The following is a 17,916-nucleotide window of genomic DNA, read 5'->3' as shown; positions in this document are numbered from 1 at the left end:
GGGTCTCGAACACACAGGCTCAGGCAATCCACTCACCTCAGCCTCCCAAAGGCGCAGGATTACAGGCTGAGCCACTGAGCCCGGCTTGGGGTGGTTTTTTTTTTTTTGGGCATCATCTCTCACTGAGGAAGTCTAAAGAGTGAGTATTATGTACCCCAAACACATGGCCAGGAGCTTTGCATACATGACCTCATCTAGTTCTCACTGCTCCTGTAAGAGTAGATTATGATGTTTCTACAGACAAAAGAACATTAACATTAAACACTACTGTATGCTAGTGACTCTAGTGTAGTATTGCCCTCTTACTCACAGCCCTATGAAGATGGCCATTTTTATCTTCTCCCTTTAGATGAAGAGACTCTAACTCAGAGCAGTTGAAAGCCTTTCCCATCCCTGTAGCAGGGAGGGGTATCTCTGGCTCTAAGACCCCTGCTCTCAACACTGGTCCCCACCCCTACCAGACTGTGCATATTATTGAGATAAACCTGAGGGCAGGGCCATGCTCCACTTATCATAAGCACTGTTTGTATTAGTTCTCATCAGTACTTTTGAATGGTTTGTTGAGAAATTCCTGATTTTCTATGTTTATCACTTTGTAACCTAAATGTTCTTCCTTTTGATTTAAACATGTGCCTTTCTGTTGATCTCAGACTCTTTTGTTTCTGAAATATTTGGTCAAATGTTTTTAGAGTATTGCTTTGCTTGTATAAACTAAAAAACAATCAGCATGTTATGTTGTTTTTTGAATTATGAAGAAGATGGAAAGTGACAGACTTAACCAGATACGTATTTACATTTTTACATTTAGTTGCCGGCAATGATATAAAAATCAGTGTAACCAATGAGCATTCTGAGCCAACCCTGAATGTTATGTCAGGCAAGAAGAGCCAGCCCTCCATGTATGAGCAGCTCCGGGACATCGCCATTGATAACATCTGCAGGTGGGAAGCTGGGAGAGTGGGACGTAGAGAACAGTGTTCCAGACAAAGGCTAATCACAGAATAAGAATAAGAATAATGTTTTAAACCTTGTTCTGATTATTCTAAACTTACACTTGATCTGTAAAGACCGGGCATGGTGACTCATGCCTATAATCCTAGAACTTTGAGAGGTGGAGGTGAGAGGATCACCTGAGTCCAGGATTTCGAGACCAGCCTCTGGGCAGCTTGGTGATGCCTAGTATCTACAATAAATCAAAAAGTAGCTGGGTATGGTGGCACGTGCCTGTGGTTCCAGCTACAGCTACTTGGAAGACTGAGATGGAAGGATCACCTGAGCCCAGCAGGTTGAGGCTGTGGTGGCCGTGCTACTGCATGCCAGCCTGGCTGACAGAGTGAAACGCTGACTCAAAAAAAAAAAAGAATCTTTTTTTTGGAGTTGGAGTCTCACTCTGTGGCCCAGGCTAGAGTGCAGTGGCATGCTCCTGGCCACCACAGCCTCAGCCTGCTGGGCTCTGGCGATCCTTCCGCCTCAGCCTTCCAAGTAGCCAGAACTACAGGCGCACGCTACCATACCCAGCTAGTTTTTAATTTATTGTAGAGACGAGGTCTCGCCAATTTGCCTGGGCGGGTCTCGAACCCGCGGGCTTAGGCAATCCACTCGCCTTGGCCTCCCAAAGTGCTGGGATTACATGCTGAGCCCGGCCCAAAAGAGGAATTATTATATATTTTTTAAAAATAAGGATTCTAGTTGGATGCAGTGACTCATGCTTGTAATCCCAGCACTTTGGAAGGCCAAGTCAGGCAGACTGCCTGAGCCCAGGAGTTCAAGACCAGCCTGAAAAAATAGCAAGACCGTGTCTCTACAAAAAATTTAAAAATTAGCCAGGGCTGGGCACAGTGGCTCACACCTATAATCCCAGCATTTTTTGAGGCCTAGGTGAGAGGATTGTCTAAGCCCACGGATTCGAGACCAGTCTGAGCAACTTGGTGAGACTTTGTCTCTACAATAAATCAAAAAATTAGCTGGGCGTGGTGGCGAATGCCTGTAGTTCCAGCTACTTGGAAGACTGAGGGAGAAGGATCATCTGAAATCAGCAGGTTGAGGCTGCGGTAACCATGAGTGTGCCACTGTACTCCAGCCTGGGTGATAGAGTGAGACTCCAACTCAAAAAAAAAAAAAAAAAAAAGGTTAGCCAGGAATGGTAGCATGCACCTGTAGTCCCAGTTACTCAGGAAGTTAAGGTAGAAAGACCTCCTGAGCCCAGAAGGTTGAGGCTGCATGGGCTTTACATGGGGCTGGCCACGATCATGCCACTGCACTCCAGCCTAGGTGACAGAGTGAGATGAGACTCTCACTCAAAAAACAAAAATTCCTTTATTTCCCTGATTATAAACATAATAAAAATGCTCATTGGAGAAAATTTGTAATGTATAGAAAAGTAGAAAGAGATGAATCATTTATTAGTCCACCACCTAAAGTAACATATTGTCATGTTTTTAATGAGAGATTTTTAAATACAATCAGGTGTTTCTGGCCACCCAAACTCTTGCTGTGTGAACTCTTACTCTCCCAACATGTCACAAATGTCTCTCTCCTTCTCTGAATTCTGACTCCTCACTTTCAGAAGCCAAATCGAGGCAGTAACTTGGTCCCGGTCTATTGTACTCACACTGTTCTCTGATACTCTGTCTCAACAGTCAAACAGATGTGGGAGCAAGGAACACCTTACAAGATTTTGTGTTCTTAGGGGCTTTTAAAATTTCCCCTTTTCTCTATAATATAAGCATTTAGGTTTTTTTGTTTTTTGTTTTCTGCAGGGGATCTAAGAAAATCTGAGGACTGGGAGGGGGTTTTAGGACCAGGATAGGGTATGCAAGGGTAGTAAAAGGGCTGTGAGACTAGGATCTGAGCGTGAGAAAAGAGGCAGGGCTTAGGAGACTCTGAAGGTCACCCAGTTGTTGGAAGAGCAACTTGTGGTTTAGAATCTAATAGGATCTAAGAGGTAGTGAGGGGGATCCAAGGGAGGAGGGTCTGAGGGCGGGATCTGTGGGCTGGAGAAAGGGGCCTGGCAGGGATGCTTGTCGTCTGAGAGCAGTGTCCAGGGTCTGAAGGAGGTAAGGGACGAATAGCAGAGTTTGAACTGTGAGAGTGTCTGTGGGTTGGGGGCGTAGCCTGAGGTCTGGGTAAGCGTCTGTGTGTTGGGGACTGAGGCTACATTTTTACATTTGGTTGCTGGCAATGATATAAAAATCAGTGTAACCAATGAGCATTCTGAGTCAACCCTGAATGTCACGTCAGGCAAGAAGAGCCAGCCCTCCATGTATGAGGGGAGGAGAGTGAAGGAAGGAGGGCCTGACAACAGTCTGCAGGGCGGAGGGATCAACGGAATGGGGACAGAGTTTCCTGAAGGGACCAGGTCTGAGAGTTGAGGTGGAGTTTCCATATTGGGGTGGAGTCTGAGGGCTGATGAGAAGGAAGGGGCTCTGAGGATGACTCTGAGACCTGGGGGAGGGATCTGGGGGAGACCCGAGGGCACTGAAGCTCTAGGAAAGTTCTCAGCTCTGACCCCAGGCCAGGTGGCTTTACACTTACCATTGGGCACCAAGGTGGTCACCACGTGACTGCCATATAACCTCGGCGTAATCTGAAGGCATTTCTTACCATGACAACCTTGAATCAATCCCTCTGACTTTTGTGAAGTAACAGCACAGGAGACTTAAATTGGAATTAGGGTGATACTCCAGAGGAAACTGTTCTGGACAAAATAATGAAGTTATTGTTTTCTACTGAGATATTTATTAAGTGGATAAATCTAAAGCAGTTCTTTGAATTTGTTCTATATGATGACTTTTATTCAGATTTCTGTGGAAGAAAATTCAGAATAGTTCTTTAAACTTTGTAGATCCGAGAATAGAAAAATTAAAAAACAAAAACCCCATCTTGTTTTGATGCCTAATGCCACATCGTTTCCTGCTGCTCAGGTGCCTGAAGGCTGGATTGACGGTAGACCCGGTGATTGTGGAAGCCTTCCTGGCCAGCCTTTCCAACCGACTCTACATCTCCCAGGAGAGCGACAAGTATGTTCCCATTCCTCAGGGACAGCTCATTCTCAGCAGGATCATGTGGAGCAGCTGGCGTTGTGCATATCTATGCACCTTTCCTTGTCTCCAAGTATAGGCATACATTGGGTTTGTCATAAGATTTAAGGTGAAGTCCATCTTGGAATGTCCATCCTGGTCTACTCTGTGGGAATAGAGAAAGATCTTTGTCCTTCAGCCTAGTGCCTGGGGCTTTGTGTTTCTCCTGGTGGTTAAAATTCTGGGCTGCCATTTTCAGAAGAGTGCTTTCAAGACTATGATGAAATTGTAGTCTAGATTGTAGCCTCTGAGTTCTAATTTCATTACTGCGTGCTGGAGAACTGTTGCTAGGGTACTTTTCTTCCCTCCTACAGGGACGCTCACTTGATTCCTGACCACACAATCCGAGCCTTGGGACATATCGCAGTGGCCCTGAGGGACACCCCGAAGGTCATGGAGCCAATTCTGCAGATCCTACAGCAGAAATTCTGCCAACCTCCCTCCCCACTTGATGTGCTCATCATCGACCAGTTAGGCTGCCTGGTTATCACTGGGAATGTAAGGAAGGCCCCTGCAGTGAGACCAGAGCTGGAAAACCTACTAACCCTGCGCAAACCTCATTAACTGAGCATAAAGAGTGTAAAGATACAGATAAATTTACTGTAGAGATGAGCTGAATGCTTACAAATGTTTTAACACTAAATAGTGAGAATAGCGTAAGGTTCTTTGAGTGCTGGGAAAAAAGAGGTTTAATTTCTTGTCAATGTAAATAACATAAAATAGGATTTGAAGGCTACTTCCCTTTTAACTATCGATTTGAGGTTTGCTTAAAGCTTTAGAAATGGATGCCCTGGTGATCTTTGGGCAGTTATGGTCCATGATTCCAGAGCTTTTCCTTGGGATAATGACAGGAGGGGCCTTCTCCATGTTCTAAGGAAGGGCTTCACTCTCTTCCAGCAATACATCTATCAAGAAGTGTGGAATCTCTTCCAGCAGATCAGTGTGAAGGCCAGCTCCGTTGTGTACTCAGCCACCAAAGATTATAAGGACCATGGCTACAGGTAACTGGACCTCATTGTCATTTTGGATCACGACAATATTTAACTCCCTTTGAAGATGTGAGATTTGAATGTGACTCTTAAATAAATTCTTCTTACAAAAGTACTATATATGATAAATCAACGCACACATAGGGTGGGAAATGAAAACCCATGTATGTATGGCCCCCACCTGGAGCTGACCACCACACATCTCAGTGCACATGGTCCCAGCACCCCACCCATGTAATAGAGCCCACACTGCACACCCAGGTAACCTGCTTTTTTATGGGTTAACACATTGACCATACCATAAATGTTTCTCTGCATGTCACCTTTACTGGCAACATAGCCTCCCATTGTGTAACAGTGACAAGACTTATACAGCCAGTCCCTCGCTTAGATATTAGGTAGTTTTCCAGGTTTCTTGCTAGTGCTGCATTGACAATTTATTAGCTACATATTTGTAAGCGTGTTTGATACTTTCCTTAGGTTAGATTCAGAAATGTAGGATTTGGAGGGTCTAAGGAAATAGGCATTTTACATAATTGAACATTTGATATTTGTATAAAATCTAACCAGTTTTCCCTAATAGACAGAGTTGCTTCCTGTCCTTCCCTTTCCTGGGAATGCCTTGAGGACAGGACATGTTTATCCATGTTTGAAGGATCTCACAAGCATTTGTCACATCAGTGGAAGAGAGGGAAGGGGGAAAGTGAAGTCAGATGAGGATAAGAGGTTGAGGCAAGTAAAAAGAGACCCCCATTGTTGGCATTACTGCTCTCACCCAGGGTCATGCAGCTTGGAAGTGGCAGAGTCTGGCTGCCTCCAGGGCCATAGAAGCCTGGCAAACCTCACTGGTTTACGTCTGACTGAAAGAACAATGTCAGCCTCATATCTAGGGTTTACATGGGACTGGCCACGACCCTGAAGCAGGTTGTCCCAGGACTCTTGAGCACTTTCTGAGTGTTCGATGTGAGCTAAAACCAACATCAGCTACAGGGTAGAGGGAGTGCTGGGGAGAAGCGATTTCTAAAAGAACTAGAAATTAACCTTCCACATGACCCAGCAATCCCCCTACTGGGAATATACCAAGAGGAATGCAAATCGTTCTCCAAAAAATATACCTGCACATGTATGTTTATTGCAGTACTATTTACAACAGGAAAAACATGAAACCAACTGTGCTTCCCATTGAAACTGGACTGGATAAAAAAATATGGTACATATACACAATGGAATATTATGCAGACATGAAGGACAAACATATGGACTTTGCAGCAACTTGGAAGGATTTAGAGTCTATAATACTCAATGAACTATCACAGAAACAAAGAACAGTACCATATGTTCTCACTTATAAGTGGACTCTGAACATTTACCATAATACTATAAGAACAGGATTAGCAGTAGTGGAATACTGTCAGGGTGGAGGGTGGGGACACAACATCAATAAGAGTACCTCATCTCAAACCAGGTAAAGTGGGGACCAAAGGGAGGCCCAAACTTTACCTATACAATGTCCACTTGTATACGTAACCTTGAATTGTACCCTACATGTTTAAAATAAAATATATTTTTTAAAAAGTTTTATGGGTGATATATGATACATTAAGGCTATCTGTGATTTGTGAGGGAAAAGAAGGGTCCAACCATGAATGCTTGTGCGTGGGTACTTCCATTTTCAGCCATACAGATGGAAGTGGCTGAGACCATCACAAGGCCCTAATACGCAGAGTCCTGGAACTTAAACAGTCCTCTGGGGTTCCTTACTGCATCTCAGGAGGGAGGATTACGGTCATGTCTACAGCAATTTGCTTTCTTTTAGGAACTGTTTTTCATGAAGATGGCATGTTTCTCACCTCTTGAGAGATCTTTTGTTTCCAGACACTGAAAGGAGTATGGTGAGGCAGGCTGGGCTTGTCCCACATCAGCTTGTCCCACCCCTGCAGCGCCAGCCTCTACACATGGTTGAGGACCTATCAGTGGCTATTGTTTTGCTCCTTCCTCAGGCACTGCTCCCTGGCAGTGATTAACGCCCTGGCCAACATTGCAGCCAACATCCAAGATGAGCACCTGGTGGACGAGCTGCTCATGAATTTGCTGGAGTTGTTTGTACAGCTGGGGCTGGAGGGGAAGCGAGCCAGCGAGAGGGCGAGCGAGAAAGGGCCTGCCCTGAAGGTAGGAAGGAGGATGGCTGCTGCCACCTTCTCTGTTAATGCCTCTGGCCCTGCTGCCAGGGCTTAGTTTCCAGATGCCATATTGGTTGGAATATGGCACTTCATTTATTGAATGATTTAAATGCATCTGGTAGAATGCAAGAAAGAAGTAGTGGATTCTTCTCAGGGATGCTGACGGTGGCTGGGGAGAGGGTGCCTTCCTCACCAGATTGCCTCACCAGATTGGCTCATGGCAGCTGCCTCCCTCAACCCAGGGTGGTAACAAGATAGCAGACCCGCTTGGGTTCCCTCCAGTCAATCCCTCTCTCCCTTCTTTCCTCCATCATGAAGAGGGGCAGGGAGAGGCAGACTTTAAAGGCTCATCATCAGAACATGGTGACAATATGAGAAGGGCTAGATTTCACCTAATCTCAGACTTTTCAAGAAAGATAGGTCCACAGAGACATATAAAACATCATATCTTGAATGCCCAGATACATTTGCGGGGGACGTCAAGGCAGGTGAGGCCCCTTACTCCATCATCTCCCCTTTAACATGTATCATGGGTGCCAGTCTCTCTATCCAGTCCCTCTACGTTCATCCTCTTGTGGTTTCCTCTCCCTCTGCTTCCCTCTTTTCCCTTCCCCAGACAGTTATTGTTCACCTACTCTGTCAGGTACAGGTACAGGTATTTTTTCTGTGAATGGCCAGATTGTAAACATTTTAGGCTTTTCAGTCCATATGGTGTTTGTTCTAACTGTTCAACTCTGCGGTAGTAGCCAGGTGTGGTTGTGCTCCTTTGAAACTGTATTTACAAGAACAAATAGTGGGTCAAATTTAGTCCATGAGCCTCACTTACACTGGCCCTTGTTCTAGGTGAGGGGGTCATGGAAATGAATGAGACAGAAAGTGTCCCTACCTGTGGGGCTTAGTGGGAGAATGAAACAGGCAGTGTGGCCAGGGCACTTTAAATTGGGCTGGTCCCATTGAGAGGACCTTCTGGAATAAGGGATCCTGGAGGAGCACTGATGGGGCGGGCTGGCAAGCATACCACCCTGTCAAGGACAAGGAGCTGTGATTGTAAATTAAACTAAGACATAAAGGTTGTTCCCTAATATCATGCAGCCCATCACCCACATCAGTTGCCCAGAGTGGAGTGAACAGGGCCACCGTGCATAGGCTCCAGCTCAGGACACTGGCTTGGCATCTCTCCTTGCCACAGAGTGGCCATGTGGCTTTGGCCTGTGAGTCTCGCTGAAAGTTAATGCATGTGAAGTACTTATGAGTGGGGACCCCAAAAAACCCAGAATTATATTTTGGAGGGCAGGCCAGAATTTGTTCCTCTGGAAATGGTCAACTGAAGTTTTTATCTGGAAGTTTTGAGAAGGTTACATCATTTATGGATGAACCATCCCAAGTTGTGGCAAACAGGTAACTGGTTCATCCACCATGACAACACACCCGCACACACCGTGCTGAGTGTTCAGCAGTTTTTGACCAAAAGCAGCATAACCTCTAAGCCCCACCCTCCCTATTCACCCCATCTTGCTTTGGGAGACTTTTTGTTTGTTTGTTTCCCTAATGAAAAAAGTCCTCAAAGGAAAACATGTTGCTCATGTGGAAGAGGTGAAACAAAGGTGGCAGAAACACTAAAGAACATCAAAATTGATGAGTTTAAAAACTTTTGAGCAGTGGAAAAAGCATCTCAGTAGGTGTATTGCATCAAGTGGAGAGTACTTTGAAAGTGACCAAAGTTTAAACATGTAAGAATCAATATATAATTTTTATAAATTAATTCTGCGTTTTTTTTGATCCCTCCTTGTAGAACAGTGCCTGGCCACAGTGGATGCTCAAGGCCCTTAGCTGCTGTCATTATTTTGAGTGTAGGATGTAAACTGAGTGTGATTAGGCAAATGCTTCCAGAACTTTGACTAATCAGTGTGTACTATAAAGTAACTACATTTGTGCTTCTAGCCAGGGAACCTACCTTTTATTTAGTTATTGTTAAGTAACCCCCAAACTTTTCCTAATTTGAAAAGAATATACCTTTATTGTAGAAAAGATATACAAACCTATAAGTAATGAATTAAAAATCTCTATTCAGACATAATCATTATTAACATTTTGACAGAGTTTCTCCAAGCGTTTTTATGCATATATATTTTTATTTTACATAATTGGCTTTGAATAATAGCATACTCTTAAATTCTGATTATTTTTCATTTAACTGTGGGCTCTTTCCAAGGTGACAAAATGTTTTTCAGAAAATTGTGGGGGTTTTTTTGTTTTTGTTTTTAATAGGAGAAAAGGCATACAAATTTTATTTAACATATGTACACAGAAGCCTTCAGAATGAAGACCTAACGTCCCAATGAGTTATAGAAACTTAAATACTATCTTGAGGTTATAGAAAGAATGGAGACTTGTATTCTGACAAAAACAGGTTATGGGAAGGGGGAAGAAGAGGCATTCTATTGTTGAGGGGCAATACATGGTTGCTAGGGAGAATAAATGGATGGGAGAAACAGAGAATGACTTGAAAATAGTTCCTTAGAATATAAATGATCCTTGGAGTCTCATTATACTGGTAAGAAGGTTTGCTTAGGTGTGGTTATATCTCGTTCCTCTTTTCCCCAGTAGATAACAAGATAATAGGGAGAGAGATGTAGCTTCTCTGTGACTAAATGGAGACAGGAAGGTCTGAGCCTTTGTGGCAAAAACCACGTTTTGGAATAAATTTTTCTGTACCCTTTCAGTCTCCTATCTGAAACTTCCCTAGAAGTTCTGCATCTTAAAAACTAAGTTGATAGCTGTGAAATAGAAAAAGCTGAGTCAAAAGCTGAGTAGCAAAGGATTCCACTTGTGTCAGTCTCATTAAACAACCGTGTCTCATTTTCAAAAGTGACATTGTAGGCAGGCTGGTTTTCTATAGATGATGTACAGAAACAGACCTTTAATAAGAGACATTTCCATGGAATCAGAAGAAAAGCAAAGGTTAATGTCTGAAGCAGTTTTTAAACTAGCTTTCAATATCTTTGATGTATCCTTAGATTGCAGTGACAATTGAACAGATTCCTCTGGACTGCAATCTGAACCAAGCATTCAAGTGAGCTTTCAAGTGAAGTCTGCACATTAGTAGGCAGGCATGAGGTTGTCTAGTTGTCTAGATCCAGTTCACAGGGCCATAAGAGAAGCATAATTTTAATTTCTAGTGCTTACAAGTGAGAAAATCTGAGGAAAAATTTAAAAACATTAGTCTGGAGACTTGAATTCAGAAAAAAATTCAGGATGTAGTCCAAATTGTAGAAAATAATAAAAATTCAAAAATAATGAGCAAGAGAAATCTAACCACAAGTGTAGAAAGTTGTGTTTTTAATAGCTATGTCATATCTAATTATGTAGAAGTGCCATGATTTATGTAATCATTTACATAATCATGATTCATTTTTGACATTTGTTTCAATTTTTTGCTGTTGAAAGTATGCCAGATGTTAACCAAGCGTAGTGGCTCATGCCTATAATCCCAGCACTTTGGGAGGACAAGGCAAGAGGATTGCCTGAGCCCAGGGGTTCGAGACTAGCCTGGGCAACTTGGTGAGACTTCATCTCTACAATAAATCAAAAAATTAGCCGGGCGTGGTAGCACATGCCTGTGGTTCCAACTACTTGAAAGGCTGAGGCGGAAGAATCACCTTAGCCCAGCAGGTCGAGGCTGCGGTGGCCGGGAGCATGCCACTGTACTCCGGCCTGGGTAACAGAGTAAGACTCCAACTCAAAAAAAAAAAAGAAAAGTATGCCAAATGATCATCTTTATACTTTTCTCTTTACATATCTCTCATCATTTCTCTTAGACTAAGAAATTCCCGATTTACATAACACTGTTGTGTCTTTCTTTCTTTTTTTTAAAATAAACGTGCTCATTAATGACAGCAATTCTGTTCTTTTCTAGGCTTCTAGCAGTGCAGGAAACTTAGGAGTACTCATTCCTGTAATAGCTGTGGTGAGTATTTATTAATTGAATGGCTTAATCTTCCAGGTACTATTGCTTTTGTTTTGAGTATTGCCTAGTGATGCACAGCCAATTCCTTTGAAGAATGCAGTTTTGAGACCCCAGTGATTCTGTAGATGTGATTGCTTCAGCCACAAGCAGTTCTTCTGTGGCGGTCCCATAAGTGTATGCTTGCTGTACCACTTCATTCCCTTTTTCTATCCCCTGCCCCAGCCTCCTTGGCCAGCTGACCAGAGAACTCACTTCAGGTCCCTTCTGTGTGGTCCCTGGTCCTATGTCTAACTCTGCTTTCATCCTCTGTATCTCACACTTGCATTGGTACCTCTGACTAACACCCTCATTGGTACCTCTGACTAATGCTGGGCTGGCCCCCTGCTTCCATCCTCTGGGCCCCTACCTGTGAGATGAGGCCTAGAGATCTCAGTCCTCAGAGCTGCAGCTTTCAGTTTCCTCCAGGGAGCGTTGTTGACATGGCCTGCCTCTTGCTGTGGCATCATGTGGTAGAGTACCCTTTTCCATTTTGTCCCGTCTCCGCCTTTGTCCACTTCCCAAATGATGTTGGTAGAAGTATTTTTCCCATTCTTAGTCATTCCTGACTGCAAGTCATAAGCCCTGAACCCCGCATTATTTGTTTCCTTGCCCTATTTTCTACTTTCCACTTAACCCACCTTCTAGTTCATCCCTTGCATCTGCCTTCCGTTGTCTCCCCACCTCACCCCACCCCCAGTAGTTCCAGTCTTGAGCACTTACATGTGTCCCCTTGACTTTGTGCATCAGAGGGATCAGCCTGGCTAATCTAGGGGTGTGGAGGTCAGGCAGGCAGGTGGAGTCACAGGCATGAAATCACCTCTCCTGACCTCAGGGAAACTATTTCTGTGCTCACACCTGAGTGTTCATCATCATTCTGAACCTGGGGACTTTTAGGCAGTATAGTTTTGGCCAGTGAAGGTCGATGAAAAATAGTAGTGACCAGTTTACTATTATTTATTTTTAATAGTAAAATGTCATGTGTTACATTTTGTGTAATATCCTACTTCCAGGTTACATTTTGTCTGTATGCTGTCTTTTTCTCCCCATCCCTCCCCTACTAAGTGGCTGATTCAGGAAGGGAAGCAGAGTCTGCACCAGGACAGGGCATCTTCCAGGGTGTGCTTGAGTGGGGAAAAGGGGCTGCACCCACAGTGCCATGGATTGCAGCTGCTACCTCCAGCTTTTGCAGGTTCCCATGGGAACTGTGCCACCTTCCTACCTGCAGTCAGATGTTCTCTCACAGCTCTTTGAGAGCTTGAGGTTTGCCAGGACTCATTCTACCACCATATTTTTCATCAGTACCCCCATTGGTTAATTTTTTACAGTATAAATTTTCCCACTTTATAGTTAATGTAGACTAGTATATAAATTGTGTTTTAGAAGTGCCATTGTATGTGAGTCTTTTGTGTGGCCTAGAGGAAAAGGCGATGTCATGAAGTCAGAGGCACCTTTAGGGTGGCAGACTCCGTGGCAGAGGAGGGTTTAGGCCGGCAGGAAGGACGCTGAATCATTGAGTTTCAGAATCTTTGAACACCGAAATTGTATGACATGAATTCCTGTGAGCTTTCAAATATACTGAGTGATTGTCATTTAGAGTTTAATAAATGCATAGAGGAAATCAATTGGGGGCACCTTGCATTTCTAGAGAGTAATGAGGTTGATTAGGATTACACAAGTTTTAGGGTTCCAGGGGCACAGGTTGGACTCCTGGGTCAGCCTGAGGGACTCCACGCAAACCTGAACCTCACCAGGCTGCTGGGGACTTAATGTTATCCATGAGAGCTTAGCGCATGCTCACTAAATACTCGCTGCTTTGACCTTTTACATGAATGGAGTAAGTATTGTATTTTTAACAAAAGTTAATGGTTATATTAAGGGGGAGGAAGCAAATATTTGATTTTATTGCTCAACGAAGAGCACAGATCATGGGTTCTTATATTTGTTTTATGGTTACCCCTTGAACCTTCTGAAAGAAACTAATTTCCAGAGTTAGGTTTTTTTGGGGTTTTTAAAAATGTTTTATTCTTTTTTTCTTTTTCATAAGAAAGGTGTACTCTGTTTTGAACCTTTGATGACACAGTATCTCGAGTTACTTTGTTGAATGAAAGTACCAGTGGATTTGGGGCAGGAAGCCTGGATTTGGGCCCTAAGGCAGCTATTCCCTTCTCAATGACCTTGAGGGAGTTGCTGGCAGCCTGAGTCATGTGATTTTTAAGGCTTCTTTCTGCCTAGGTTTGCTGATCTTTGTCCTGCAACTTTGTGAATAATGTTTCTTCAGAAATATCATTGATTAAATTACTTCTATTGGTATCTAGCCCACTAGTTAAGGATTTTGAGAGTTATCTAATGCTTACAGACCTTGTTTTACTCTCATAAGATAGTGATTTCATAAGATATACTTCCTAATGGAAAAGCATTCATATACCTTACTTAGAGTAAGTTTACCTGTATCCCTGGTAACTTTTGTGGCCTTGGGCAGGTTACTTATTCTCTCAGTGCCTGTAAAATGAGGTTTGTGGATTAACATTTTTTAGATCTTGAATGACCATTTTGAAAGCTATATACTTACTCTCTCTCCATGGAATTGTGTATTATTCTCAAGCTTTACATGTAACTTCAGGGAGTTAAATGGGAGAAGCCCATCCAGGGCACCCTAGTTAGGAACCCCTGGGTTCAGGACTTTTTCAGACTAAGATAATAATGAGATACTCTTACCTAACTCTTGCTAAACAGATCTAAACACTTTCCAGACATTATCTCATTTAACCTTCACAATAACCCTGCAAGATAGGTGCTGCTATTATCCTCATTTTACAGATGAGGACACTGAGGCACAGAACTTGCCTTGGAGTTTCACAGCTACTAAATGTCAGAGCCAGGATTCTAACCCAGGCAGCCTGGCTTAGAGTCTTTGCTCTGAATTAATACTCTACTACCTTGAGAAACAGGTGGGCTAGTTTCTGTAAGCGGGAATCCGAGGAATTCTCAGTGGATACACATGAACAAAAAGCATGGAGATTGGTGGGCTTCAGTCTCGTGCAGGGGTATGGAGAAGCCCAGACCCTGCTGTTGGAGAGGTGGGGCATGGTGAGTGGAAGTGAGTGCCACCTTTCTGGGGAAGGAACAGTGTGGCAAAGGACTAAAAACAGTTTTATTGAGGTAACTACGTTTAGAAATGGGAGCAGCAAGAGGAAGCAGCAGCCAGATGAGAATTACAGGACAAGTACCAGGAAAGAACTGTGCAGAAGCAAGTTGGAGAAAGGGTAGAAGGAGCGTGTCATCCACAGTGTCAGGTCTCCCAGGAGGCTGGGGCAGTATGCAGGGAGATCTGGCCTCTGTGCTGTCAGCTCTCAGCAGAGTATGGATACAGGCCCTCTTCAGGAAATCAGGATGGGAGCAAGTGATGGAGGTTAGCAGGGAAAAGCAGGCCTTTAGGGTCCCCTGCCTAGGTGTGGATTCAGACCTGAGGTACATCCCTTCCCTTCTGTGAGCTGTAATTGTTTCTGCAGCTATAAAAAGAAGGTGATAACAGTGCCAACCTCCTAAGATTGGTATGAGGGTCAATGAGATAACCTGCAGGTGTACCCACACAGAACAGTGGTGTCCTCAGTACTCCCGTGTTACTGCTCTGATATTGGTCTCACGGGTCAGAAGACCAAACAGGTCTGCTCCTGTTAACTGTTATTGCTCTCAGGGGTCAGAAGCCTTCCGTGACAAGACTCCCTTCATAACCTTGCACTTGAACCCCAGCCCCACCACTTGACTGCAGCAGCATCTTGGACAGGTTTCAGAACCCTTCCAACCCTTGTCTTCCTCACCTGCTGGGCTGCAGGGGTTACCATTAGACAGCCGCATGCACAGCTCTTGTGACTGCTGTTCCCGTGGCTGCAATCATCCCCCTCACTGATGGAACACCCACAGTCTTGTGTTCTGAGCAGGCTCTTTAGATTCCATTTGGCTTATCCAGATAGTGAAGGATCCAGAAATATATTCCTCAGATGTCACCTATTTTATCAGACCAGACCCACTGCAGGACCATAACTGAGGGATGAAAGCCAAAGCATGCCCTATGTAAAGACTAGAAGCCCTGGGGCTATATGCTCAGTGCTTTGTGTTTTAGGGGTGCTGTGCAGAGCCTCCCCATGACTCAGCACACACCCGCCTGTCCTGAGAGTGTGTGCACTCAATGCTCAGACTTCCTGTCAGCCTTTATCATTCCCTGGGTGGGGAGGGATCAGCTCTTTTGGATTTGGCCTTTGTTAGTTATTTGAGCTTCAGAAAATAGAAGTAGAACAGATACATAGTAAAAGTGGCTATGTTTATTTATCTCTAGGGTGGAAGACATGGCTATGTATGCACACTGTCGTCCGGGTCTCAGGGAAGCAACAGCAGGAGGGACAGATGACATTTCGTATGAATTTGAAAGGTTGAGCCTTGAAAGAATTAAGCCCTAACATCAGCCAGGGTACCACTCGTACATCTTGAGGTTGCTTCCCCCTCAAGCAGCTAGCATTGGGTATGGTGCTAGTTTTGTACCTTCCTTGGGAGAGGTGAGGAATTAGTCATGCAATTCATTTATGTGTCCAGTGTTCAGTTGAGAAAGGCTTTGAGTAGCAGAGCCAGGTATGTGAGGATGAGGAGCAGGAGGTACCTGGAGCACACTGTGCAGACATGCTGTGGAAAGGTAGGAGGTGAGACCCTCTAGGTAACAGCTGACATGCTACAGTTATATTAACTTCTATAAACTTATGTCATTGGTTACTGTGCGGAATTGATTCCATTGAGCTTCTTGGTCATTTATAAGTTCCTTCTCTCATATGGGCCCTGAACTTAGATTGATGCTAGCATATGGAAGTCATGAAGCCAAGACATCTCTGTTCTCATTAGAATGGAAAAAAAAATGACATAGTGCCCCCAAACACTTCAGACGCAGATCTCCACCTCTAGGACCTGCTGGGATTAACCACTCTCCCCATGAAAAGCAGGCAGCTGGTGCGGTGCTCATAGATGAGGAACAGAAAGGGGCGGTCGACAGTGAAGCGGACTTGAGTGGACAGTGGCATGAACCCGACTGTGGTCACAGCAGCGGCCTGGGTACCCTCCTCATTCACTGTGATGGTGCCTTGGTGTTTGAACTGTTTGGAAAGGAAAATTGTGAGATTCCAGAGGTCAGCACACAGAGGGATAGTGTATCTGATGCAGTCCCATCTCATTCAGGGAAGGAGTTCAAAGGCAACATATAAAGCAAAAACCACAGCTGGTCAGAATCACCTTTGAAAATATCTCTCATCACTTGTCAAGGGCTGCATGTGCACTTAGAGGCCATGTATATAATTCGAGAGTTATGTCCCCTCTCAACGTTCCCATGTTCTGAGGGCCTGGAGGCCAGAAAAGCTGCTACAGCTCCAGGTCCTAGATCTGAGATACACATCATGGGAAGTGGGGGACCTGGGTCTACTGCAGTTTGTACTGGTGTTATTTTTTTTTGCTGAATGCCTACTATTGGTTCGTTATGTTAAATGTGTACATAGTGTGGTTCTCTGTGTGTGTTTAATGAATTTCTCCCAGTTTGGCTGTGAGTAGCTATTTCACAGACCAGAGAGAGTATGTGTGTCCCCTGCCTCTGGTGTCAGCAGGAGTGGGCCTTGCCCAGGGGTGTTCCCTATGACCACCTTGCCCACCAAACATCTGCCATGTTCCGTGCTCCCTGGATAGCAGCTGCACAAATAGGCATCCTGTGTTGCCCCTAGCCAGACATAGGAGCAGACTCGGCACCCCAACCTGGAAAGTCAGATTGACGGTGGGATGGGAAGGACAGGTGGAGGTGAGACTGTGCTGAGTAGACTATAGAAAGGGGACAGAGTGGTTATGAGAGCAGTTACCAGGTCTATGGTGATCCTTTGGTCTGAGATTCCTGCCATGTTGCCGTTTTTGTCAAACAGTGCCGTGACCCCCATGGACTTCAGGGGCTCAACCAGATTGTAGTTCTTCTCCAGCTTGAATTTTGGCAGAAGTACCTCTCGTGTTCTACTCAGAGGAGAAAGGGGGGGGCACAAGTTAGAAAAGAATTGTATTTTTCCCTTTAAAGGTCTACAACCTACCCCCGAGGTTGTATTTACCACAGAATTGACACAGCACTTATTCAGATTTATGTCCCTAGACTGTCAGCTGAGGGCTTTGGAAAGCCCATCCCATTATAATTGCAGTTACTGAAAATTGAAGCATGTTTGCTGTTGCATGTTTGCCTTGTGTCTGTGTGATTCGTTTCCTGTCTTCAAGGTTAGTAGTAGAACTTTGACTGGTTTATGATTTGAGCAAGCATCTAAAATAATTATCTGACTTGGTTCCCCAATTTCAGGCTTGTCTTATTTTATTAATTAAGGAGTTGAATATCTGGTCAATGTCCTTAAAAAAAGGAACTCAGGCCGGGCTCAGTGGCTCAGCCTATAATTCCAGCACTTTAGGAGGCCAAGGCGAGTGGATTGCCTGAGCTCGTGGGTTGGAGACCCACCTGGGCAATTTGGCAAGACCTTGTTTCATTTTTTTTTTTTTCCCGAGTTGGCATCTCAATTTGTCGCCCAGACTGGAGTGCAGTGGCCGCTCCCAGCCACTGCAGCCTCGACCTGCTGGGCTCCAGCGATCCTTCCACCTCACCCTTCCGA

At 44.4% G+C, this 17,916-nt stretch overlaps 2 protein-coding genes across 3 annotated transcripts in view; one reads left to right on the top strand and one right to left on the bottom strand.

The window, feature by feature from the left end:
• PI4KA (phosphatidylinositol 4-kinase alpha) overlaps window positions 1–17,916 on the top strand; it is a 141,258-nt gene that overhangs the window by 51,901 nt on the left and 71,441 nt on the right. For both annotated transcript variants that reach the window (XM_008068808.2, XM_008068809.2), the window contains 6 exons: window positions 809–941; window positions 3,924–4,019; window positions 4,394–4,577; window positions 4,977–5,080; window positions 7,069–7,237; window positions 11,165–11,215. In XM_008068808.2, coding sequence (XP_008066999.1) covers window positions 809–941; window positions 3,924–4,019; window positions 4,394–4,577; window positions 4,977–5,080; window positions 7,069–7,237; window positions 11,165–11,215 — 737 coding nt within the window. The remainder of the gene's footprint in view (window positions 1–808; window positions 942–3,923; window positions 4,020–4,393; window positions 4,578–4,976; window positions 5,081–7,068; window positions 7,238–11,164; window positions 11,216–17,916) is intronic.
• Window positions 16,057–17,916, bottom strand: part of SERPIND1 (serpin family D member 1) — a 13,268-nt gene continuing 11,408 nt past the window's right edge. Inside the window, exons 4-5 of the mRNA XM_008068807.2 lie at window positions 17,137–17,281; window positions 16,057–16,389 (exon numbers count right to left, since the gene is read on the bottom strand). Coding sequence (XP_008066998.1) covers window positions 16,198–16,389; window positions 17,137–17,281 — 337 coding nt within the window. The 3' untranslated portion in view covers window positions 16,057–16,197. The remainder of the gene's footprint in view (window positions 16,390–17,136; window positions 17,282–17,916) is intronic.

This window comes from Carlito syrichta, unplaced genomic scaffold (genome assembly GCF_000164805.1).
Source record: "Carlito syrichta isolate Samal-C Ts95f unplaced genomic scaffold, Tarsius_syrichta-2.0.1 Scaffold311553, whole genome shotgun sequence".
Lineage (NCBI taxonomy): Eukaryota > Metazoa > Chordata > Mammalia > Primates > Tarsiidae > Carlito > Carlito syrichta.
This window is presented reverse-complemented; position numbering and strand designations above follow the sequence as displayed.